Source organism: Hyla sarda, chromosome 7, assembly GCF_029499605.1.
Source record: "Hyla sarda isolate aHylSar1 chromosome 7, aHylSar1.hap1, whole genome shotgun sequence".
In the NCBI taxonomy this organism is placed as follows: Eukaryota; Metazoa; Chordata; class Amphibia; order Anura; family Hylidae; genus Hyla; species Hyla sarda.
In genome coordinates, this window is record NC_079195.1 from 142,812,977 (window position 1) to 142,838,501 (window position 25,525).

General features: G+C 41.1%; 1 protein-coding gene across 2 annotated transcripts in view; it reads left to right on the forward strand.

Annotated features, from left to right (window-relative positions):
- The window catches only part of OGDHL (oxoglutarate dehydrogenase L), a 195,375-nt gene that overhangs the window by 36,621 nt on the left and 133,229 nt on the right, over positions 1-25,525 (forward strand). For both annotated transcript variants that reach the window (XM_056530921.1, XM_056530922.1), the window contains exon 2: positions 8,686-8,908. In XM_056530921.1, coding sequence (XP_056386896.1) covers positions 8,708-8,908 — 201 coding nt within the window. In that variant the 5' untranslated portion in view covers positions 8,686-8,707. The remainder of the gene's footprint in view (positions 1-8,685; positions 8,909-25,525) is intronic.

Consider the following 25,525-nt stretch of genomic DNA (forward strand, 5'->3'; position numbering starts at 1 on the left):
GGGGCGGAGTACCCCTTTAAGGATGCAGGGCATAACTGTACGTCCTGCGCCCACTGCCGCAATTTAACGCGTGATTGTGCGGTGACCCCCGCGTCATATCGGGTCGGTCCCGGCAGCTAGCGATAACCGGGACCCCTGGCTAATACCAGACATCACCAATCGCGGTGATGTCTGGTATTAACCCTTCTGACGCAGGTTAAAATAATATAAAATAAAAATGCATTCCGGGCAGCTCAGTCGAACTGATTGGTACCACTGCGGTGTCCCAATCAGCTGTACGGACATGAGGAGGGTCCAATCTGCCTCCTCATTGTCCCATCGCCGATTCACTGCTCCGTGCCTGAGATCCAGACAGGAGCAGTGGAGCGCCGATAACACTGATCAATGCAATGATATGGCATAGCATTGATCAGTGTTTGCAATGAATGTACTGCATATTATAGTCCCCTATGAGGGCTAGAACATTGCAAACAAAAAGTGTAAAAATGTGATTTAACCCCTTCCCTAATAAGTTTAAATCTCCCCCCTTTTCCCATAAAAAACTAAAAAATAAAAATTTAATAAAAATAAATATAAACATATGTGGTATCGCCAGGTGTGTAAATGTTGGAACAATAAAAATATAGTGTCAATTAAACTGCACGGTCAATGGCATACAAGTAAAAAAAAATTTGAAAGTCCAAAATAGCGTGTTTTTGGTCGCTTTTTATACCATTAAAAAATGAATAAAAAGCAATCAATGTCCGATCAAAACAAAAATTTTACCGATAAAAACTTCAGATCATGTCGCAATATGTGAGCCCTCTTACATCCCTGTATGCAAAAAAATAAAATAAAAAAAAGTAATAGGGATCAGACGGGGACCTTTTTAAACATATACATTTTTGTGCATGTAGTTATGATTTTTTTTTGATCAGACTTCTTGATCGCTTTTTATACATTTTTTGGGGTATACAAAGTGACCCAAAACACACAATTTTGGACTTACGAATTTTTTTTTTTTTACGTGTACACCATTGACCATGCGGTTTAATTAACATTATATTTTTATACTTCGGACATTTAACGCATGCGACGATACCACATATGTTTTATTTTTGTTTATTTTTTTTTAAATGGGGAAAAGGGATTATTCAAACTTTTTTTTTTATTTAGGAAGGGGTTAAATCACATAAACTTTTTTTTTTTTACACTTTTTTTTAGCCCCCATAGGGGACTATTACTTGCAATACTTAGATTGCATACACTGAACAGTGCTATGCCATAGCATAGCTTTGATCAGGGTTATCGGCAATTGATTGCTCAAGCCAGGGTTAAAACTAGTTTATCATAAGTCTCTTCTTATAACATTGTATTGGTTTTCTTTTTTTGTTGTTTTCATCAATCTCTCAAATCCTTTTAAAAAAAAAAATTGCTTTCGATCTTGTTCCTTGATTTGAATCTTTTATGTTTAATGACTTACCGCGATTAAAGCACACCTGTCAGATCCGGTAAAAAACAAAAAAAAAAAACTGTTACTTGTTACTAGGTACCTAACCCCTTAACGACGCAGGACGTAAATGTACATACTATACATAACCGAGCATTGGAGCATCATGCACGGCAGGTCCCGGCTGCTGATATCAGCCAGGGACCCACCGGTAATGGCCGACATCTGCGATCGCGCGGATGTCCGCCATTAACTCCTCAGATGCCGTGATCAGTACAGATCATGGCATCTGCAGCATTGCAGTCACTAAAATGGATGATCGGATCACCCGCGCTGCTACTGCGGCGATCCGATTATCCAGAACGGCAGACGGAGGTCCCCTCACCTGCCTCCGCTGCCTTCCACGGGTCTTCTGCTCTGGTCTGCGATTGATCAGACCAGAGCAGAAGATGACAGATAACACTGATCAGTGCTCTGTCCTATGCATAGCACTGAACAGTATTAGCAATCGAATGGGCACTATTAAAGTGGGAATGGGGACTATTAAAGTGTAAAAATTAAAGTTAAAAAAAAAGTGGAAAAACCCCCTCCCCTAATAAAAACGTAAATTGTCCCATTTTCCATATTTCACCCCCAAAAAGTGTAAAAAAAAACAAACAGTAATATACATGTTTGGTATTGCCGCTTGCGTAATTATCCGTTTAGATAATGTTAATGATACCGTACGGTGAACGGCGTTAATGTAAAAAAAAAAATCCAAAATTTCTGCTTTTTTATAACATTTTATTCCCCAAGAAATTGATAAAAAATGTATTAAAAGTTTTATATAAGCAATTATAGTATCAATGAAAAGTACGATCACGGCGCAAAAAATGAGCCCTCATATCGCCGCTCATACTGAAAAATGAAAAAGTTATAGGTCTTCAAAATAGGGGGATTTTAAACGTACTAATTTGATTAAAAAGTTTGTGATTTTTTTTTCAGCACAACAGTAATAGAAAAGTATGTTATCATGGGTATCATTTTAATCGTATTGACCCAAAGAATAAAGAGTGTACGTAAAGTGTACGGCGTGAAAACTAAACCTTCCAAAATTTGCTAAATTGTGGTTTTCTTTTTAATTTCCCCACACAAATAGTATTTTTTTTTTTGGTTGCGCCATACATTTTATGGTAAAGCGAGTGATGGCATTACAACGGACAACTGGTTGCACAAAAAAACGAGGAGGAAAAATGAATGCTTTAAAAAAAAATTGTCCTTAAGGGGCTAATCTTTATCATGTACATATAATTTTAATGTTTCTAATACCCATATTTCCATCAGTATTAACTTTATTTACTTTCTTATCTTGCTCACTGTTTTTTCAATAATTTCAGATGGAGGGGATAATATACAGTGATGTCACAGTACAGGGTAATATACAGTGATGTCACAGTACAGGGTAATATACAGTGATGTCACAGTATATTGATCTCAGCCCGGACAGCCTTTAGCTATCTGAGAATTCTGGGAGTTGTAGTTTTGCAACAGCTGGAGGCACCCTGCCTGGGAAACACTGATATATGGTCTCACTCAGCAGCATTTGGGCCACTTGTCTTTTTATTTGGGGAACAGGCACTCAAATGTTTTAATCTAGTAACGCTACTGGCTGTCAGCATATTACAGATGTCAAAGTCACATATCTTGTAAAGTCATGCCCTGTCCTTAGCTCTGCAACAAACCACATCCGATCAGCTGTTTTCCCCCCTGTGTCAAACTTTGCCACCACAGAAAAGAAAGGAAAGAAAAAAATAGCAAAGTAGAAATATTTACAGAAAAATATAATGGTGTCTCTTAAAGTGAAGCTCCATAAAAGTTTATGAACTCCTGGTCTTTTGCTGCGATCCTCAGAGGCTCCTAGCACTGCTGCTGTAAATTCATGCACGCTCTTTCCTGACATCCGCACGCTCCCCGAGGTTAAATGACAGGCCGGGAGCGAGCACAGCGGAACACTAGTCCCATCTACAGCTTTGTCCATCAGCCATCTCTTGTCCATGACTCGTGGGCAAGCTGATTCTGCTGCGGGACTCGTCAGTGTCCCAAGAGGTATGGGGACCCCTAGTGATGCGATTTTCAAAGACAGTTTTCTTTAATAAAATTTGAAAGTTTTTCGAATATACTTCTTTAAAAAAAATAGTTTTGCCAAGATGTACAGAATATCAAAAGTTTTGTTTTGGTGCTTAGCGGAGGGGTACACGGGTATGCAAGGGTGATGTGGTCTGGCTGCATGAGCGAGCTTAGCGGAGGGGGTACGTGGTTATGTGGAGGTAGTGTGGTCAATCCGCATGAGCGTGCTTAGCAGAGGGGTATGCAGAGGCGGTGTGGTCATCCCACCACGAGTCAGGCGACGTCGCACAACCAATGATAATCATTCTCAAGCACCACGTATGAGCTAGTCATTTTGTTAGAACTAGTTTTCTCTACTTTAAACCAGTTTCAACTGACATTCGGTATTTGATTAGCAGTAAATTCTAGTTTGTACGAAGGTGTTCATTAAGTATTCTAATTTGTACAAAGGCGTCCAGTAAATATTCTAATTTGTAGGAAGGTGTTTAGTAAAAACTGGCCTTTCAACAAAAGTGTTCAGTAAAAACTGGTTTTAACTAGTAAAAAGCAGTAAATACTAGTTTTAACAAAGGCATTCAGTCAAAACTAATTTTCACTAGGGAAAACCAGTTTTAGCTAAAAATTTGTTTTAACTGGTAACACAGATACAGCACACAATCCAGTTGCAAACAAAGTGAGTAGTTTATTCCATGAAGCAGGCAGACAACGATTTAGTGACCTCACTGCACCCTTTTCAAGTGCACCCATTTCGAAGTTAATATATATATATATATATATATATATATATATATATATATATACTTTGGAGTAGTCATATTAGTCCAGTGATGCAAATGCAAAATCATAGGATGTTGCAGAATATTGTAATACCTTTTTTATTGGACTAGCAGTATTTTGTATTTTGTAAAGACAAGCTTTCGGGATCCCTCCCTTTTATCAAGTCAAAAGCATTTCTGAGCACACAAGAAGAAAACACACAGGTTACACCTCACAAAATATGCAAGGGTTAAAACAGATGTGGATAATTCACACCAAGGTTGTAGTCACGTCACTTTTTTGTATCAGGTTTTTTATGAAAAACGGATTCCTCAAAACCGGACTTAACTGTATCAAAATGTGTGCACAAATTTTAACCCGTATACGTTTTTTAAAAAATGATGTCCGGTTGCATCCAATTTTAAGAAATGTTTTTTTATAATTATTTACTTTTCACTCCATTATAAATAAAGTTTTTTACTTTTTTACTAAAGTTTGATTGTAATTCCAAGAAAAAAACTGTGCAAAGTCATAAACCGTATGGTGAAAACCAGATGGAACTGTACGCACATACATGGATCTCACAGCAGCACACTGAGACTGATTGCAGGAGACAGGCTCCATTATAGTCAACGGAGCCCGTCTCCTGTAATCAGTGGGACTGTGTGCCCAGCCAGGGAGGGAAGTGCAATGCAGTGTACTTCATCCAGCTTTGCCTAATGACTGGAGGGGGTCTCAGCATTGATAGTGTGCAGACCCCAACTAATCAATAGAAAGAGCAGGTGGAGTGTGCTTTTAGCAGATGAATTGCTTTCAGGAGCCGAGCTTCATACACGGTTGTTCCCTGTTGCCAGCAGCATCTGGGGCACACTGCTAATGCTGGACATCGACGATCAGGCCAATGTCTGACATTAACACTTTAGATGCTGTAATCAAAGTTTATTGTGGCATCTAAAGCGATAAAAATGCCCGATTGGCGCTCCAATGCTGCAGAAAGCCATTTATGCAATATAAAAAAATTGCATGTAATAGTCCCTTATGGAGGCTAAAAAATAGTTAAAGGAAATGCTAAAAAAAATGTTCCATTTAAAAAAATAAAATGATGTAAACAAAAATAAACTGTTGTATCACAGTGTGCGTAAATGTCTGAACTAATAAAATAAAACCTTAATTAAACCAAACGGCCAATAGGATATACGTAAAAAAAATTACCACAATCCAGAACTAATCCAGGTATATAACATTTATATGCTTGATATTAATATGTAGATTGTTGAAATTTACATTTGTCATGTAAACTTTTATATTTAAAATGATAAAAAAAAACAAAAAAAATGAATAGATATACAAAGTCAAAGATGAAATACAGATTTTTAGATGCCTATTAAAATAAAATTTATTTTTAAAAATCGGACTTTCATTTTTATATGTTTTTGTTTTTGACTTGGCGGAAATTCCCGATGTAATATTTCATAGAGACCTTCTATATAGACTTAAAGGGGTACTCCTGTGAAAACCTTTTTTCTTTTAAATCAACTGGTGGCAGAAAGTTAAACATATTTGTAAATTACTTCTATTAAAAAATCTTAATCCTTCCAGTACTTATTAGCTGCAGAATACTACAGAGGAAATTATTTTCTTTTTGGAATGCTCTCTGATGACATCACAACCACAGTTCTCTCTGCTGACGTTATTATAATAATAATAACGCTTTATTTATTGTTGTTATTGATTTGAACCCAAGTCCCCAGCACTTCAAGGCAGCAGTGCTAACCACTGAGCCAACATGCTGCCCTTAGCATACATCAGCATACATTTAGCATGGTTGCTAAAATGGACAGAGATGTCAGCAGAAAGCACTGTGTTCGTGATGTCATCAGAGAGCATTCCAAAAAGAAAGAAATTTCCTCTGTAGCATTCAGTAGCTAATAAGTACTGGAAGGATTAAGATTTTTTAATAGAAGTAATTTACAAATATGTTTAACTTTCTGCCACCAGTTGATTTAAAAGAAAAAAGGTTTTCACCGGAGTACCCCTTTAATGGATTCTGCAAGCATAGGGCTTTGCTTAACTTGAAAGAACAGACCTTCAAATCAGTCACTTTTATTGCATGTTGCTGTGTTACCTTTGACCCCCAAGCTACTCCGCTTGATTCTGGGGTTTAAAATTTACTAAATATATTATGTATTTTATCTAAATGGTTCTCTAATCTGGGCTACCCCTACCATGTCACGTGTTATAGTGAATAGACAGCAAGAGAAATACCCTCCTCTATTTGCCAGCTAAGGGAATCTCTGCAAAAAGCAGATCCTACTTATGAGGACTTACTGGTCTTTTACACAGTTTGATGTTCATGTGAAAATGTCTTTGAATGTTCCTTCCTGATCATTGCCTGATGTAAGCACACCAATGTTTAGCCAACAAATGAGAAAATGCTTGTGTGTCAGCTGATCGCATCTTAATGTATGCATTAAAATCCTCATTCGTCAGCTGCAGACAGGACTTGTGCTGTCAACCAACAGTGTCCGAGTGGAGGGGATCGGATGAACACTGGTAGACGTCCTTTATATACTGTGCTAGGTTGATTGCAAGGTGATATTATGTTTGGAGCTACAGAAAGTATCAGAAGTCTAATGGTGTTTTGCCCATACCCTTTATGGTATAAAAACAAATTCTGATGTCTACCTGTCACCCCTAATCCTTTTTGTTTTATTTCCTTCCCCTTATTTTTCTGACCTACAGTAGTTATTTTCAGTTTCTTTTGCCTGCTTTACGCTTCTTCTGTCCGTGACTTCTAGATCTGGTGACCAAATTGGGAATTAGACAGACATAATTTAGATATTTATAAAAGATGAAGGAATAGATTTGGATTCTTGAGATTCATAGCACAATTTGCTAACTTGGGAGGTTTAGTGAAAAGTAAACAAATGGGACATGATTCAGGAGTACTGTATTTAATGTAACAGTATGGTTAAAGTGCCATTCGCAGCTGGAACAGTGCAGATCAAAGCTGTCTGTCAGTGTACTGGTACTGTTACCATATGGAGGAACAAAGTGTACTCTGGTGAAAAAGAACAGGACATGGGGGGAGATTTATCAAAACCTGTGCAGAGGAAGAGTGGTGCAGTTGCCCATAGCAACCAATCAGATTGCTTCTTTCATTTTCCACAGGCCTCTAAAGAGGCCTGTGGAAAATGAAAGAAGCAATCTGATTGGTTGCTATGGGCAACTGCACCACTCTTCCTCTGCACAGGTTTTGATAAATCTCCCCAATGGAGTGCACCAATAATTTAAACTGCAAGAATACTAAAAAAAAAACGGTGTAAATTGGCACACTCTCCTGAGCTGATGGGGGAAGTTTAGGCTCAATGCTAATCTGGGCTTTTGAGTGGACACACTGGGTAAAAAATATTAGGTGAATAGTCAACAAAAGTACTGCCAGATGCAGGGATATTTTATCTTGATTTCTTTATTGCATATCATGTAGGACAGTGCATATTTATTTCTTCCTCCAGGATAATTTAGTTTTTGATGGTCAGTTACGTGATCTGCAATACAGAATTCAAGGTAAAATACCCATGCAGCATCTGATAGGACATCTGTTGACAGTGAGATTCTTCTATTCACCTGTAGCAAGAAGGCTGACCCTACAATCCCGCTGTCATAAAGACCACTATCCTTTTCTCCATCCCTCACACAGGCAGTGACCCAGGGTTTCTCTTCTCTCACAGACTGCTCCCTATTTTTTTTTCCCAGACTGCTCTCTTGGTCCCCTATCTCAGCAGGGCTCAGCAGAAAGCTGAGCCCTGTTTTGAGGTGGGCAGAAATTAAGTGGTTACATGAATGCAGCAACGCTCTGCAGACTACATTTCCAATGCTGCTACTGTTTTCCTGTGTGCATACCTAAGCAGAAAATAAATGATTTGACTATTGTTCATTATATATACATCCCCCTTCATGTCTTATCTTCAGACATACTGTGGTGGGAATGCAACATTTGTTCTTTTTAGGGAGACATAAATCACACTAATTACTATATAGGAATAAAAAGTTAGAAAACAAAACCTAAGGAAATTGGATTTAAACTTACTATGAACCTGCTTAGACCACATCTGAACATGTGTCTATTAACTACATAGATGCCATGATTTTGATTATCATGTCCTTTGGTTCATTTTACATATAAAAGTCCTGACAACATCACCATCTCCTATAAATATATATCTTTATTGGGACATTTAGAGAAGAATGAGCTGTGTTTACAGCATGCTGCCTTGTGGTGAACAATGCCACAGGCTGAGGCTCAGACAAGGAATGAATACAGCAGGTTCTGTAGACTGTATAGTATATGTGGGTGCTTTTTAGTTATATTTGATTTCTTTTTTCTTTTTTAGGTAACCCACTAAATAAAAGAAGATGATCAGGACATTTGCAGTTAAGTTTAAACCATGTTGCATTGGCTTTTTGGCAACACAGAAAATTACCACAAACCCTGTATTGCAAAGCTGTTATGTACATTCATCTGGCGCCAAAGAGCCATTTTTAAGTGGAAATAACTCAAGCTATGTGGAAGAGATGTACTATGCATGGCTGGAAAATCCAAAAAGTGTTCATAAGGTTAGTAAATCGATTCCTAAAGGCATACATCTGAGATTTTCTTGCAAAAATGCACTTTCAAACAACTTGCCTCTATTTCATAGCCTATATGATTTCTAACATTTTTGTGAATCCCTTCATTAACAAAAAAATACTACTTTTCCGGAAAAAAAGATGTATCCCTTCTCTGCAATCTGTCTACTACCTATGGTTAGGAAAATTTGTCTTGATCAAGAAGGATCAAAGCGCTGCCTGAAATGTAAAGCAAGACTTTTCTCGCCTTGCGTCTGTCCAGGAAGGAAGGGGGCAGTAGGCTATATTTACTGCTGCCCTTCCTAGTGGGTGCCATACTGCAACTCCCAGCATGCCCAGTCAGCCAAAGGCTGTCTGGGCATGCTGGGAGTTGTTGTTTTGCAATATCTGGAGGGTCACAGTTTGGAGACCACTGTTACAGTGGTGCCCAAACAGTAGCCCACCAGATATTTCCAAACTACAACTCTCATCATGCCTAGACTGCCCAGGCATGCTGGGAGTTGTAGTTCTGTAACATCTGTCCCTTCAGATTTTGCAATTTTCTTGAAATTTTTGAAAATTGCTGCTCTACTTTGAAGCCCTCTAATTTCTTCCAAAAGTAAAAATATGTCCATTTTATGATGCCAACATAAAGTAGACATATTGTATTTGTGAATAAAAATAAAATTTATTTGGAATATCCATTTTCCTTACAAGTAGAGAGCTTCAAAGTTAGAAAAATGCTAAATTTTCAAAATTTTCATGACATTTTGGGATTTTTCACCAAAAAAGGATGCAAGTAACGCCGAAAATTTACCACCAAAATAAAGTAGAATATGTCACGAAAAAACAATCTCAGAATCAGAATATTCGGTAAAAGCATCCCAGAGTTATTAATGCGTAAAGTGACAGTGTCAGAATTGCGAAAAAGGGCTCAGTCCTTAACGTGAAAAAGGGCTGCGTCCTTAGGGGTTAAGGGGTTAATGAGTTTGTAGAGTAATCAAACAAGCCACCAAATCAGCTGGTATTCCCAAATGAGGTTTTTATTTTTTTTTTTTTTTTTACAACCACATTTTTCCAGTAGAGAAATCTATTTAACATGAAGCCCAATCAGATGAATAGGTAAAGAGTTAATACATGACTGGGCAGAGTCCAGAGCTGGAGATACATTTCACTGTGGCTTAGTCCATCTAATACTTAGTTCATAGCAAAAAATAAAGGGAGACTGGAAGAATATGGATGCAAAGTAGTAATGTAGGCGGTTCCCCCTGAGTGATGGCTATCTGTGCATAAATCTGTTTGGAAAAAGAGCTGTCAATCACCGACTAACCCACAAGGAACAAATTGGTCAAGTGGGCAGCCCTGCTCAGTGATTGACAGCTCCCTCTACATGCACACATGCACACATACACACAGTTAGCTATCCGTCTCCAAGCAGGACCACCCACATGACTGCTTAGCCCAGAATGAGCAGAGATTTACATTAATAAATAACTAGTTATTCTGGAACTTTTCCCAAAAAGCTACAGTCATGGCCGTAAATGTTGGCACCCCTGAAATTTTTCTAGAAAAGGAAGTATTTTTCACAGAAAGGGATTGCAGTAACACATATTTTGCAATACACACGTTTGTTCCCTTTGTGTGTATTGGAACTAAACCAAATAAGGGAGGAAAAAAAGCAAATTGGAGATAATGTCTCACCAAACTCCAAAAAATGGTCTGGACAAAATTGGCACCCTTAACCCCTTAAGGACCCAGGGTGTACCTGTACGCCCATGGGAATTCCGGTACCCACAGGGCGGGGACCGGAGCAGGATGCCTTCTGAAATCATTCAAGAGGCATCTCGTGCAAACCCCTGGGGGGTCCTGAGACCCCCCCCATGTCTGCGATCACCGCAAATCGCCGGTCAATTCAGACCGGCGATCTACGGCAATAACGGTCATGCGGGTCTACGATGACCCAGAAAATAAGGGGGATCCCCCTGAAGGGATAGGAATGAGGTGGCAGGGGTGCCACCCCTCCTATCCCTGCTATTGGTCGGTCAGACCAACCAATAGCAGATCGGAGAGGGGGGTTAAAGTTCGGTTCCGCGCTCTGCCCACCGACTGTTGTCCGGGCAGAGCAGGGGAACCGGTGGTGACCGGCGCCGGAGGTCACTTACCATCGGCGGCGAAGAGATGCGACTCCCTGGTGCGCGATCCTACGGAAGCCGGTGAGTTGTTGCCTAGCAACATCTGGAGGGCTACAGTTTGGAGACCACTATACAGTCGTCTCTAAACTGTAGCCCTTCATATATTGCAAAACTACAACTCTCAGCATGCCCAGACAGCTGTTTGGGCTTGCTGGGATTTGTAGTTTTGCAAGATTTAGAGGGATACAGTTTGGAGACCACTGTGCAGTGGTTTCTAAACCGTGGTCTTTTAAATCTTGCAAAACTACAACTCCCAGCATGCACGAACAGCAAACTGCTGTCTTGCCATGCTGGGAGTTGTAGTTGCGTACCTCCCAGCTGTTTCATAACTACCTCTCCCAGTAGGCCCTTCAGCAATCAGTACATGCTGGGAGTTGTAGTTTTGCAACAGCTGGAGGCCCTGATTGGAAAATACTGAGTTAGGTAACAGAACCTAACTGAAGGTTTTCTAACCAGTGTGCCTCCAGCTGTTGCAAAAGTACAACTCCCAGCATGCATGGTCTGTCAGTGGATGCTGGGAGTTGTAGTTTTGCAACACACGGGTGGGTTTTCAGTGAGTTCCTGCTTCAAGTTTGAGCTGCGGCAAATTTTCCACCGCAGTACAAACTCCTCGTGGGAAACTCACCGTAAACCCCCGCCACCCTAAAAACACTGCACTAACACAAAATAGAGGGTAAAACACTGCATATACACCCCCTTACACTGTCCCCCCCCAATAAAAATGAAAAATGTATCATACGGCAGTGTTTCCAAAACAGAGCCTTCAGCTGTTGCAAAATAATAACTCCCAGCATTTCCGGACAGCCACTGACTGTCCAGGCATGCTGGGAGTTTAGCAACAACTGGAGGCACCCTGTTTGGGAATCACTGGCGTAGAATACACCTACGTCCACCCCTATGCAATCCCTAATTTAGTCCTCAAATGCGCATGGAGCTCTCTCACGTCAGAGCCCTGTCGTATGTCAAGGAAACAGTTTAGGGTCACATATGGGGTATCTCCGTACTAGGGAGCAATTGCATTACAAATTTTGGGGGGGCTTTTTTCCTTTTACCCCTTATGAAAAGGAAAAGTTGGGGTCTACACCAGCCTGTTAGAGTAAAAATTTGTATTATACCCACGTGTGACGAAACGTAACAAGGGGTATAGTGAGCCTTAACACCCCACAGGTGTTTGACGAATTTTCATTAAAGTTGGATGGGAAAATGGAAAAAAAAAAATGTATAACTAAAATGCTGGTTTTCCCCTAAATTTTTCATTTTCACAAGGGAAAATAGGAAAAAAGCCCCCCAAAATTTGTAACCCCATAAAACCCCATATGTGGATGTAAAGTTCTCTGCGGGCAAACTACAATGCTCAGAAAGGGAGCGCTATTGGGCTTTTGGAGAGAAATTTGTCCGAAATTGAAGGCCACGTGTGTTTACAAAGCCCCCATAGTGAACAGTGAACCCCCCCCCACATGTGACCCCTTTTTGGAAACTACACCCCTTACAGAATTTAATAGAGGGTACAGTGAACATTTACGTCCCACAGGTGTCTGACAGATTTTTGGAACAGTGGTCCGTGAAAATGAAAAATTTTATTTTTCATTTGCACAGCCCACTGTTCCAAAGATCTGTCAAACGCCAGTGGGGTGTAAAGGCTCACTGAACCCCTTATTAAATTCTGTGAGGGGTGTAGTTTCTACTGTTTCCACTGTTCTGGCACCATGGGGGGCTTTGTAAACGCACAAGGCCCCCGGCTTCCATTCCAACCAAATTCTCTCTCCAAAATCTCAATGGCGCTCCTTCTCGTCTGAAAATTGTAGTGGCATTTGACATCCACACATGGGGTATTTCCATACTCAGAAGAAATGGTGTTACAAATTTTTGGGGGAATTTTCTCCTATTACTCCTTGCAAAAATTTTGGGGGAAAAAAAACTAAATTTCATTTACATATCCGACTTTAACAAAAAGTCGTCAAACACCTGTGGGGTGTTTAGGCTCACTGTACCCTTGTTACATTCCTTGAGGGGTGTAGTTTCCAAAATAGTTTGCCATGTGTTTTCTTTTTTTTTTCTTTTTTTTTTCTTTTGCTGTTCTGGCACCATAGGGGCTTTCTAAATGCAACATGCCCCCCAAAAACCATTTCAGCAAAATTAACTCTCCAAAATCCCATTGTCGCTCCTTCCCTTCTGAGCCCTTTAGTGCACCAAGAGAGCCCTTGACATACATATGAGATATTTCCTTACTCTAGAGAAATTTTATTTTTCATTTGCACAGCCCACTGTTCCAAAGATCTGTCAAACGCCAGTGGGGTGTAAAGGCTCACTGAACCCCTTATTAAATTCTGTGAGGGGTGTAGTTTCTACTGTTTCCACTGTTCTGGCACCATGGGGGGCTTTGTAAACGCACAAGGCCCCCGGCTTCCATTCCAACCAAATTCTCTCTCCAAAATCTCAATGGCGCTCCTTCTCGTCTGAAAATTCTTTTGCTGTTCTGGCACCATAGGGGCTTTCTAAATGCAACATGCCCCCCAAAAACCATTTCAGCAAAATTAACTCTCCAAAATCCCATTGTCGCTCCTTCCCTTCTGAGCCCTTTAGTGCACCAAGAGAGCCCTTGACATACATATGAGATATTTCCTTATTCTAGAGAAATTGGGTTACAAATTTTAGGGTGATTTCTCTCCTTATACCCTTGTAAAAATAAAAAAATTGGGTCTACAAGAAAAAATGAAGATTTAGAATTTTCTCCTCCACCTTGCTGCTATTCCTGTGAAACACCTAAAGGGTAAACACACTTACTGAATGTTATTTTGAATACTTTGAGGGGTGCAGTTTTTAGAATGGGGTCATTTATGGGGTATTTCTAATATGAAGGCCCCTCAAATTCACTTCAAAACTGAACTGGTCCCTGAAAAATTCCAATTTTGAAAATTTTGTGAAAAATTGGAAAATTGCTGCTGAACTTTGAAGCCCTCTGATGTCTTCCAAAAGTAAATACATTCAACTTTATGATGTAGACATATTGTATATGCGAATCAATATATAATTTTTGGTATGTATATTTTCCTTACAAGCAGAGAGCGTCAAAGCAGACTGCTGGGGCAACATCATCAAGAAGTTTGCAACCCAGGGAGATTAGCTACAGTGCCCTGGGTTGCAAACTTCTTGATGATGTTGCGTACTGTGGACAGTGACAAATCTAGATCTCTAGAGATGGACTTGTAACCTTGAGATTGTTGATATTTTTCCACAATTTTGGTTCTCAAGTCCTCAGACAGTTCGTTTCTCCTCTTTCTGTTGTCCATGCTTAGTGTGGCAAACACACAGACACACAAAGCAAAGACTAAGTGAACTTCTATCCTGTTTATCTGCTTTCAGGTGTGATTTTTATATTGCCCACACCTGTTACTTGCCCCAGGTGAGTTTAAAGGAGCATCACATACTTGAAACAATATTATTTTTCCACAATTTTAAAAGGGTGCCAATAATTTTGTCCAGCCAATTTTTGGAGTTTTCTGTGACATTATGTCCAATTTGCTTTTTTCCTCCCTTTTTTGGTTTAGTTCCAATACACACAAAGGGAATAAACGTGTGTGTATAGAAAAACATGTGTTACTGCAATCCTTTTCTGTGAGAAATATTTTATTTTTACGAAAAAGTTCAGGGGTGCCAACATTTACGGCCATGACTGTATATCCATTTGTTCAGGCCAAGCTTCTCTGTAATATGCCTGCAGGCTGGACTGATTTTCCAGTGTCACAGGTTCCCTTTAAAGGGAACACATTTTTTTTTTTTTTAAATCAACTGGTGGCAGAAAGTTACAGATGGGTAAATTACTTCTATTAAAAAATCTTAATGCTTCTAGTACTTATAAGCTTCTGTATGTTCCAAAGGAAATTATTTTAAATTTCCTTTCTGTCTGACCACAGTGCTCTCTGCTGCCACCTCTGTCAGACAGAAAGGAAATTCAATAAGAAAAGAACTTCCTCTAGAGCATACAGAAATGTTTTAATAGAAGATTTTTTAGAAGATTTTTTTTAATAGAAGTAATTTACAAATCTGTTTAACTTTCTGTCGTTAAATCAGTTGATTTAAAAAATAAATGTTTTCCAGTGGAGTACTCCTTTTAAATAGAGATACACACACACACACACACACACACACTATTTGTGTCCACTAATGCCCTTTATTGTCTTTGTGTTACTTCAGGTCTATATGCATTATATAATTGTTGTTGTAGACTTTACGGTCTACTTTAGCCAGAGCCTTTGTGAAATGAGTTTACAGCGTTCCTATTTTTATTAAGGGGTTTTGTTTTATTCCAGAGGCATCTCCCGCATTGGCTTTATTCTCCTGAAAGCCTGTTTTCTAAAGTATATTAGGCCTGATGGCAAAATCTTCCATTAAGTCTATTTTTGTCATTGATGTATGTCTGTCTGAGAGATACTCCAGTATTGTGAGCTCCTCAATGTGACTCCAGTGATCCTTTGTTTGGGGCATATTAATTCTCTTTGAGACCTGATTCAATTCAGTAATCAATCTTTGTTGTTTAGTAAAATCCACAATTTATCTGAACTATTTATTGTGTACTCTACAACTTGATCCTTCTACAACTTGATCACCAGTGTTTTTACAAACATTTCATTTTTCAGATTTTATCTCTCTCTCTGTACTTGAAAGTTTCATGAAAACCTCTCCTGCCCAAAATGTCCTCTTAGGGCATAAGAGCTTTATAAACCGGCAATCAATCTGTCACATAACTTAACCCTATGAAACTGCCCTCACGGCCTAGCAGGGGTTAGTGTCCCTAAGCTAACCACACATTTTTTTGCTGCGATAGTGTCAAATAGGGGTGTCCAGGGCTCTGCAACGCCTCTCCTATGTTATGCAGCTCTGCCCTTTTTTTTCTTTTGTGGGGTCAATTGTACTTTTTACTTTTTAATAGGTTTTATTACTTTTTTAAGACAAAACAATGAAAAGAACACAACAGAAAAACACGAACAGTCGCAGCTGCTCCAGGAATGCAATTCCCTTACATATATCTGGACAGAGCCGTTCATGACGTACAGTTAGGCATGTATCAAAGTTAAGGCACAGTAATTCTGGTATGCAATAAGGTGATGTACAACAGGGGATACCTAACATAGCACCAAAAAACAAAATACTAGACAGTATAGCGATATTGTACGAAGTATGCATAAATGAACACATTATGAATCAACATAGTCCACAAGTAAGTATGACCTGAAAGAAGAATAATGTATAAGTGAGGTAACAATGTGTGTCATCCTGTAATTAACGTCTGGCGCAGTCAAGATATGTAATAATAATAGTAAATGGAGTCTGAACCCGAAGACTATGAAAGAATTAAATTAGATAGAGGGGGGATGGGAGTAGGGAAACTTGCTATAAGAGAGTTGGGGGACCATAACAAGATAGGCCATGGGACTACTGTATAATATCATATAATATGTAACTTACATCGGGATGTGGTAACTATAGGTCTCCCATAAACGCCATCTGGAGGAGAACTTAATAAGGCTGCCTGACCCTCTAGCAATTATATATTCAAATGCATAAGAAGTCCTGAGGACTGTTTCCAAGGTAGGGATCATTGCAACCCATTAGTGAGTTAAAGGGGTACTCCGCTGCTCAGCGTTTGGAACAGACCGTGCCGAAGGCTGGATCCAGCGTCGGGAGATTATGGTGTCATAGCCCTGCCCCTCATGACATCACGCCCGCCCCCTCAATGCAAGTCTATGGGAGGGGGCATGACAGCTGTCATGCCCCCTCCCATAGACTTGCATTGAGGAGGCAGGGCAGGGCGTGACGTCATGAAGGGAGGGGGGGGGGGGAGTTATGACTGCCGGCTCCAGCGTTCAGAAGTTTGTTCCAAACTCTGAGCAGCAGAGTATCCCTTTAAGTAAGGTTTTCATTGCACCCAATAGGATTTAATTAAAGGGCAAAACCATAAAACATACCAAAGTTCCTCTCTGACCACAGCAACGGAAGACCCAGGGTACATTCGAGAGACTGTCTGGGGTAAAGTACCATCGAAGGATAGACTTAGAAGCAGATTCTAAATGAGTTTCACATTGGAAGGCTCTTCTAATGTTTTTAAAGGCTTTCTGCCAATCTCTCTCACTCACTGTTAAGCTAAAGTCACGTTCCCATGTCTTCAGAGAATGTCTTTTTACAATCGTCTGAGTTTGTGAGAGCTATGTATATAGGTTTTAATACCCTAAGTGATGAGGACAGCTAATGAAACATATACCTGTTGATCACCAAGGTAGATAGCATGTGAGTTTGTAAGAAATGCCTGACTTTTAAGTAAATGTAAAAATGCTTATTAGGGAGGAGGTGCTCTTCTTTCAAGTCTGAAAAGGACTTAACACCACGCTCATCAGAAATTTGCTTGGCTAGGGTAATACCCTTAAGTTGCCAACCCTGTAGATCTAGGCTGGGAACCAGTGATTGGATAACGGAGAGAGGCATGTCCTGGGGAACAGGCAGGCCCATGGAAGGCGTTGTGGAAAGGTAGGTTTTCCAAGCATGGTATGAGGCCCTGACCAGAGGATTGAGCAGATGGGGATCTGGGAGTTTCCAGAGTGGTAGGAGCATAACATCTTTAAGCAAAAGGGCTTGAGTAGAGAGACTCTCCAAACCTACCCATGGAGAGCCCGTATGAGGGGACCACCAGAATTTCAGCAGGGAAACTAAAGTAGAGTGGTAATAGCTTTTAATATCTGGATTGCTCAGTCCACTAGCATCCATGGATTTAACAAGTTTGGAGTTCTTATTAGACCAGATAAAGTCAGATGATATTTTCTGAGCTGATTTAAAAAAGGAATTAAGGAGGGAGATAGGGAGGGAGCGAAACATAAAAGGTGGTTTCGGGAGCAGAAACATCTTAAAGGTAGCAATATGACCCACCCACGATATTTCAGATTTAGAGAGAAGCATGACCTCTGACCTAAGGCTCAACAGTAAAGGCTCATAATTAATTTTGTAGAGAGTGGGGATATGATAAATAAACACCCAGATATGAGATGTCATGGTTGGGCCAATCATGGGCCAGGTATGGGTTCACTTAAGGGTATCTATCATTGGGGGGGGGGGGGGGGGCTAAATTCAAGGGTAAGGCCTGCATTTTGGATGTATTCAAAGAATATTACGAGAGCTTACCAAATTCGGCAATATTGTCTAAAACTGCTGTAAGGGAATGGATGGGGTTGGTTAACATCAGGATCATGTCGTCAGCGTATGAGACAACGTGATGTTGACTGCCCACCTTAACTCCACAATTTCTATCGTCTAGTCGAATGGCTTGGGCAAGTGACTCTATTGATAATAAATATAAATATATATATATATATATATATATATATATATATATATATATATATAGAAGAAGCACCATGCGTGGCTGTTGCCAAGGATTCCAGATCCTGTTGGGTGCTCAGTTCCAGGGTCCGACTCAGGCCCCAAGGAATTCCCCACAAAACAAAGAGAGCGGCACTCCAAATACGTGTAACCCCATGCGGGTGTATTTATTCACACATCTGTAGAAAAGCGCAACGTTTAGGCTCCTCAAAAGGCTCTATTGAGGAGCCGAAACGTTGCGCTTTTCTACAGATGTGTGAATAATTACACCCGCACAGGGTTACAAGTATTTGGAGTGCCGCTCTCTTTGTTTTGTGGTATATATATATATATATATATATATCAGGGGGGGACAGGGGGCAACTCTGCCGGGACCCATTAGTGATGGAAAACTCACAAGGTGCCATTAACCATAACTCTAGCAGATGGACAGGTGTACAGGGATCCAACTGCAGACAGAATAGCACCGGAGAACCCCATAGCACGGACAACCGAGAAGGCGTACGACCAGCGAAGCTGGTCGAAGGCCTTCTCGGTGTCCAGGCCAGTATCAGGGCAGTGTGTTCAATATGATATAGGACATTGAGAAGTCGAGAGGTATTATCCGCCATTTGACGACCGGCTAATTAAGTCAGGGAGGACAGGGGCAAATCTAAGCGCTATGATTTTGGAATATATTTTTAAGTCCTGATTTAAAAGGGAAATGGGACGGAAATTCTGAGGTAGGTCTGTGGGTTTTCCCAGTTTAGAGATGGTTGTGATTAAAGCTTGGAGTTTTTCTTTGGGGAGGGAGCCAGTTGACATTGTGTCATTGCAAAAGTTTTTAAGGTGCAGGGACAGTAAAGGGGAAAAGGATTTATAATAAAGACTTGTGAACCAGTCAGGTCCAGGCACCTTATTGGCTGGTAAGGAGCTAATGACTTTTTCCACCTCGTCACGACAGCACCACCAGAGAGATGGACTTCTCCTCCAGGAACGGGAAACCCAGAGTACAAAAAGGATGCACATCCCTCTCTTCCTCAGTGGTTTCCTGTTCCTTGGAAACCTGGAGTAGTCCATGCCTCCGGTGTGGATGTAGTGACGGTGGGGGGTCCAGTCTAGCTCTCCTAGTTTGGAGGAGCATCCTGGACCTCCGTTAACTCTCTGGTTGGGAGGTTATCCTACTGTGCCCCCAGCAGCGGTACTCCAGCACCGCCACCTGCCTCCCTTCTCCCTCCGCTTTCCCATCCCGGTACGCGCGGCGAATCTGTAGATCCGATTCAGCCGGCGCATCTTTTTACCTTAATGTAGCGTGGACGAGGGGGTTCGGAGCTCCTGCATCCTTGCATGGAGCTCCTGGGCTGTGGCCTTCCGGGAGGTGTGGCTTGGAAGTCGGGTCAGCGTGATGGCTGGGGAGGAGAGGGGCGCACGTGACAGGCGGACATGACATCAGACGCCGAGGTCCGGGCCTTACAGGGCGGGAGATTTAAAAAGGAAGTTCCTTCTGCCGCTCTGCCTCCACTGCACAGAGGACACCTGTCTGAAGCTGCAAGAGTGTTGCTGTTGGCCTCCAGGAGGGAGAAGCTTTGAGGAAGATGAGCTCCACTGGGGATGCTTCTTCCAAAACGAGACCGTGAGGATTCCAGATCTTCTACCATGGTACTGTTTCTTGTGGAAGGGTCAGTGTCATGCCTCTTTATAGTGTAGTTTTCTTATTGTGATTCTGTTTCTTAGGATATTCCTAGGAAGGTGGTCAAGAAGACTAAGCATAGGGCATGCCTTATGTGTAAGGTTACCTTAGCATCTGATTACCCTAAGCCTAATTGTCCAGCTTGTATTGATAGAATCATTGCTGCAGGTGGGTGCAGATGGGTGCAAAAAAATATTTTTTTTCAGAAATAATTTTTTGTTGCTTAAGTTTTTTTTTTTGTATTTTTAGAATCGCAATCTTTAATTATGCAAATGCAGAACATCGTTAAGAGCCAGATAGAGTCCGCCCTGAAAGGGTTTCTACCGGTTGTTACCCCTCCGCAGCCGGAAGTGGTTCCTTCTGTCCTGGTTGAGGTTGAGGAGAAAGAAGGTTTGATTTCTATCCATTCTGATTCAGGTATTTCATTTTATCTGATAGTGGGTTGTGAGGTTCTCTACTATGAGGTAGTCATAGTTATATATTCCCTACAGGGGATGACTCCCGTTCTTCGGAGGATGACTTATCGGGGAAGCCTCTTTTTCTGACGGAGGATTCTGAACAACTAATTAAAGCTGTGAGATCCACCATGGGTCTTGAGGAGGCTAAAGAGCAAAAGTCTATTCAGGACATTATGTTCGAGGGCCTTGAAGAGAGAAAAAGGAGGGTTTTTCCAGTGCATAGAACCATCTCTCAGCTAATTAAGAAAGAGTGGGAATCCCCAGATAAGACTTTCATCCCTAGAGCTATAAAAAAAGAAATACCCTTTTTCGGAGACTGATACCAAACATTGGGATCGCCCTCCTAAAATTGATGTAGCAATAGCCAAAGTCTCCAGGAAAGGGTCCTTGCCTTTTGAAGATCTGGGTACCCTAAAAGACCCTATGGACAGGAAGACGGACATTTTTCTTAAAAGGGCCTAGGAGACTTCAGGAGCTGCCTGAAAACCCTCAGTAGCTGGTACCACTGTGGCAAGGTATTTGGTGATATGAGTTTACCAGTCGTCTGCTTTTCTTCAGAATGATGGGCCCAAGGAGCAGACTCTTTCTATATTGGCATCAATTAAAGAAGCCTCTGCTTTTCTGGCAGATTCATCCTTGGATACTGTCAGGTTATCTGCCAGATCTGCGGCACTTTCAAACTCTGCCAGAAGAGCTCTCTGGATAAAAAATTGGTTAGGGGAGAGTGGTTCAAAAAGTAAGTTGTGTGCAATCCCCTATGAAGGAGAGTTTTTGTTTGGGTCAGTTCTCTTTGATGTTCTAGATAAGGCGGGTGATAGAAAGAAGGGGTTTCCATCCTCCCAGCCACCAAGACAAAATATACCTTTTCGCTTTAAGGGGAAAAGAGGTGGACAAAATAAAAATAGAGATCCTTCTAATAAGTGGAAGTTTTCTTGCAAAGGGAGTGATTTTATATTCAATCCACCTAGTACGTCCACCAAAAAGCCTGACGCCCAATGACTGGATCTCCGCGTAGGTGGCAGACTTAATGTTTTTTCCAGAATGGGAAAACATTTCCAATAGTTCTTGGTTGATCCAGACTATTCGGGACGGTCTCCGTTTAGATTTTGTTAGTTTACCACCTACTCGTTTCTTGGTTACTAAACCCCATACAGGACCTTCAGGTCAGTCCTCATTACAGGGAGAAGTATTATCCCTTATGGATAAAGGGGTTTTGGTTCCTGTCCCCCCACAAGAGCAGGGCCTGGGGTTTCATTCCACTCTTTTTTTTTTTTTTTTTTTTTTTGTGGGGAAGCCTAATGGGACATTCAGGATCATTATTAATTTGAAACCTCTGAATCGTTTTTTGATTTATAATCGTTTTAAGATGGAGACAATAAATTCCACAGTTAACCTTTTGTTTAAGGATTGTTTTATGTCGTCTTTAGATCTAAAATATGCATATCTTCATATCCCTATCCATCCAGATTATCGAAAATATTTGAGAATTGCAGTGGTTATAAATTCTCAGCTCCTTCATTTACAGTTTTGTGCCCTGCCCTTTGGTATAGCTGTTGCCCCTAGGGTATTTACAAAGGTAATTTCTGAGATGGCAGCCCATATTAGAGAGGGGGATGGTATTTTCATTCCCTACCTAGAGGACTTTCTGCTGGTAGCTGAGTCAGAAGTCAAGGTAAAGAGTTTTTTTTTGTCTCGTACTGTTGATATCCTCCATAAGTTGGGCTGGCTTATAAATTGGGAAAAGTCCTCCCTTATTCCTTCTCAGCAAAAAGTTTTTTTGGGTATTTTACTCGACTCATCTTTACAAAGGTCTTTTCTCCCTCTAGCTAAGTTAGAGAAGATTATGTCTTCAGTTAGAGAGGTCATTAGTTCCCCCTGTATATCAATCCGGAAGGGAATGTCAGTTTTAGGTCTATTCACAGTGGCCATTCCAGCAGTCCCCTGGGCTCATTTACATGTTCAGGCCCTACAGTTAGAACTCCTTGAGTCTTGGGATGGTTCACAACGGGATCTGGATAGTTGCATTGTGTTAACCCCTCGGGCACTTACCTCTCTAGAATGATGGTTAGTGTCTGATAACCTTTCTAAGGGGGTAGATTGGGTTTGTCAAGACCCTGTTGTCCTCACTACTGATGCCAATTCCTGGGGATGGGGGCCTCAACTAAACTTTCAAGATGAGGTGGTGGCTAGATCCTCTAATTTTAGGGAGATTTTAGCGGTATCTAGAGCCCTTGAATCTGCCAGTGAGATCATTAGAGGTACAAATGTAAAGATCTTCTCAGATAATACCACCACGGTGTCTGTTATTAATAGACAAGGAACTACGAGAAGTCTATCCCTTATGAATTCATCTTTTCAGGTCCTGTCCTTTGCAGAGTCCCATCTAAAGTCAATCTCAGCAGTACATATCAAAGGAGACTTAAATTTCAGGGCAGACTTTTTAAGCCGACATTCAATTTTGCAAAGAGAATGGCGGTTGAATCCAAGGATATTCCACAAGATTTCAGCGCTTTGGGGAACTCCTCAAGTGGATCTTTTTGCCACCAGACTCAACAAACAGGTCAGAGACTTTCTTTCCCTGAATTCAGCGGACAATCCCTTAGCGGTGGACGCACTTTCACAAACTTGGGTTTGGGACTTAGCCTACACCTTTCCTTCCCTGGCCCATACTTCCAAGGGTCATAAAGAAGATAAAGGAAGACAGGGTGACAGTCATTTTAATTGCCACATTCTGGCCACGAAGAGCGTGGTTCTCTTGCCTAAGAACTATGTCTCTAGCAGATTCTTGGGTTCTTCCGGTGATCCAGGATCTTATCAGTCAAGGTCCGGTCCTTCATCCAGATGTCCGCAACCTTCATCTGACGGCTTGATTCTTGAGAGGATGATCCTCAAATCCAAGGGTCTATCAGACGCTGTCATCTCCACATTACAATATAGTAGAAAACCTGTTACTACCAAAATTTATTTTAGGATTTGGAAGAAATTTTTGTCCTTCTCAGACTCTGCTGTTGTTAATTTAGACAGGCCAAATTATGCCGCTATACTTGATTTTTTGCAGAAAGGACTTGAGAAGGGATTAAGGGCTGCCACACTCAAAGTGCATGTAGCTGCTCTAGGAGCATTATATGGGCAACAAATTGCTAATCATCCCTGGGTGGTGAGATTCTTTAAGTCTGTTTCCAGAATGCAACTATTTAGTCAACCAGCTGTTCCTCGTTGGGATCTTACCTTCATGTTCAATTCCCTCTGTAGGCATCCTTTTGAGCCCTTATCTTCTATACCCTGAAGGTTTTGGTTCAAAAGACGGCCCTTCTTAATACTGTCACATCTGCCAGAAGAGTAGGGGAGCTAGCGTCTCTATCCACTAGAGAACCCTATATGCAAATTTTAGACAATAGGACTATTTTAAGACCTGATCCTGCTTTTTTGCCTAAAGTTGTTTCCGATTTTCATCTATCTCAAGAAGTTGTCCTTCCATCCTTCTGTGCGAATCCTTCCTCAGAAGGTGAAAGTTTGTTCCATATGTTGGATGTCCGTAGATGTGTAATACATTATTTGGAAAGGACTAAAGATTTTAGAAAATCAGATAAACTGTTTGTTCAGTTTGCAGGTCCCAATAGGGGAAATAGTGTTAGAGCAGACACCATTGCTAGGTGGGTTAGGCAGGCCATTGTTGTTGCTTATTCCTCTGCAGGTCTGTCTCCTCCAGCCAACCTGAGAGCCCATTCTACTAGGGCAGTCGCCTCATCTTGGGCAGAGAAAAGAGGTGCTTCTATTGCTCAGATCTGTAGGGCGGCTACTTGGTCGTCCCCACATACTTTCTTTCGGCACTATAGGCTCAGGGTTGACAATCTATCCTCCTTGGCTTTTGGGTGCAAAGTTCTTCAGGTGGTGGTCCCTCCCTAGTTCTACTCTGGTATTCTCTCTGGTGCTGTCATGACGAGGTGGAAAGCCAGTAATTACTCACCGGTAATTCTATTTCCTCGTAGTCACGACAGCACCACGTAGTATTCCCACCCTTATTCTTGTTTTTTTACTTGTGGTGTGATCACTGAGGTGTTGCAGAAAAAAAAAAAAAAAAAGAAAAGGAAATGTGTGTGATGATGTCAATGTTATACTTTTATTATGTGTATAGTGTGTTTCTAAACCTTATGTAGGATGCTTCTTAAGTCTCGGTAATCCACTGAGGAAGAGAGGGATGTGCATCCTTTTTGTACTCTGGGTTTCCTGTTCCTGGAGGAGGAGTCCATCTCTCTGGTGGTGCTGTCGTGACTATGAGGAAATAGAATTACCGGCGAGTAATTACCGGCTTTGCACTTCATCTAGTGTGAAAGGGGTGCTTAGGTTCAAACATTGTTGCTCCTTAGGTTGGGCAAATTGAGCCTCTCTAATGTTGTACTGAATTGAAGAGGTCAGAAGGGGACGCTACAGCATCTCCTAAATTGTATAAGGAAGCATAAAAGGTGTTAAAGCCATTTGCTTTGTTAAGCAGAGTGACCAATTTAGCTTCCGTAACTGGATGTATGAGAGCGGGTATGCGTGACTTCTGGTGCCTAGCCTTCAACCTATGTGCCAATAGTTTACCCACCTTGTTATCTTGACCATAGAAGCGAGCCTGGGTCTTCCAATACGCCTTTTCATAAGAGATCAGCATGTGGTGGCGCAATTCTGATTGGAGAGAACAGAGATTATCAGCATTTTGAGTGGCTGGAGCGTCCCTGTTGGACCTCTCTGCCGTTTGTAATTGAGAAAGAAGATCATTAAATTTTTGGTCTCTGAGTTTCTTAAGGATGGAACTATATTTAATGCAGAGTCTGCCAAATACCGCCTTTGTGACTGTTCCAAAGTGAGATAGCACTCGTAACGGAGCCTGCATTAAAGGAGAAATAATTAGAGATATCCGACTTAAGTTGTTGTGCATACTCCCAGTGGGACAATA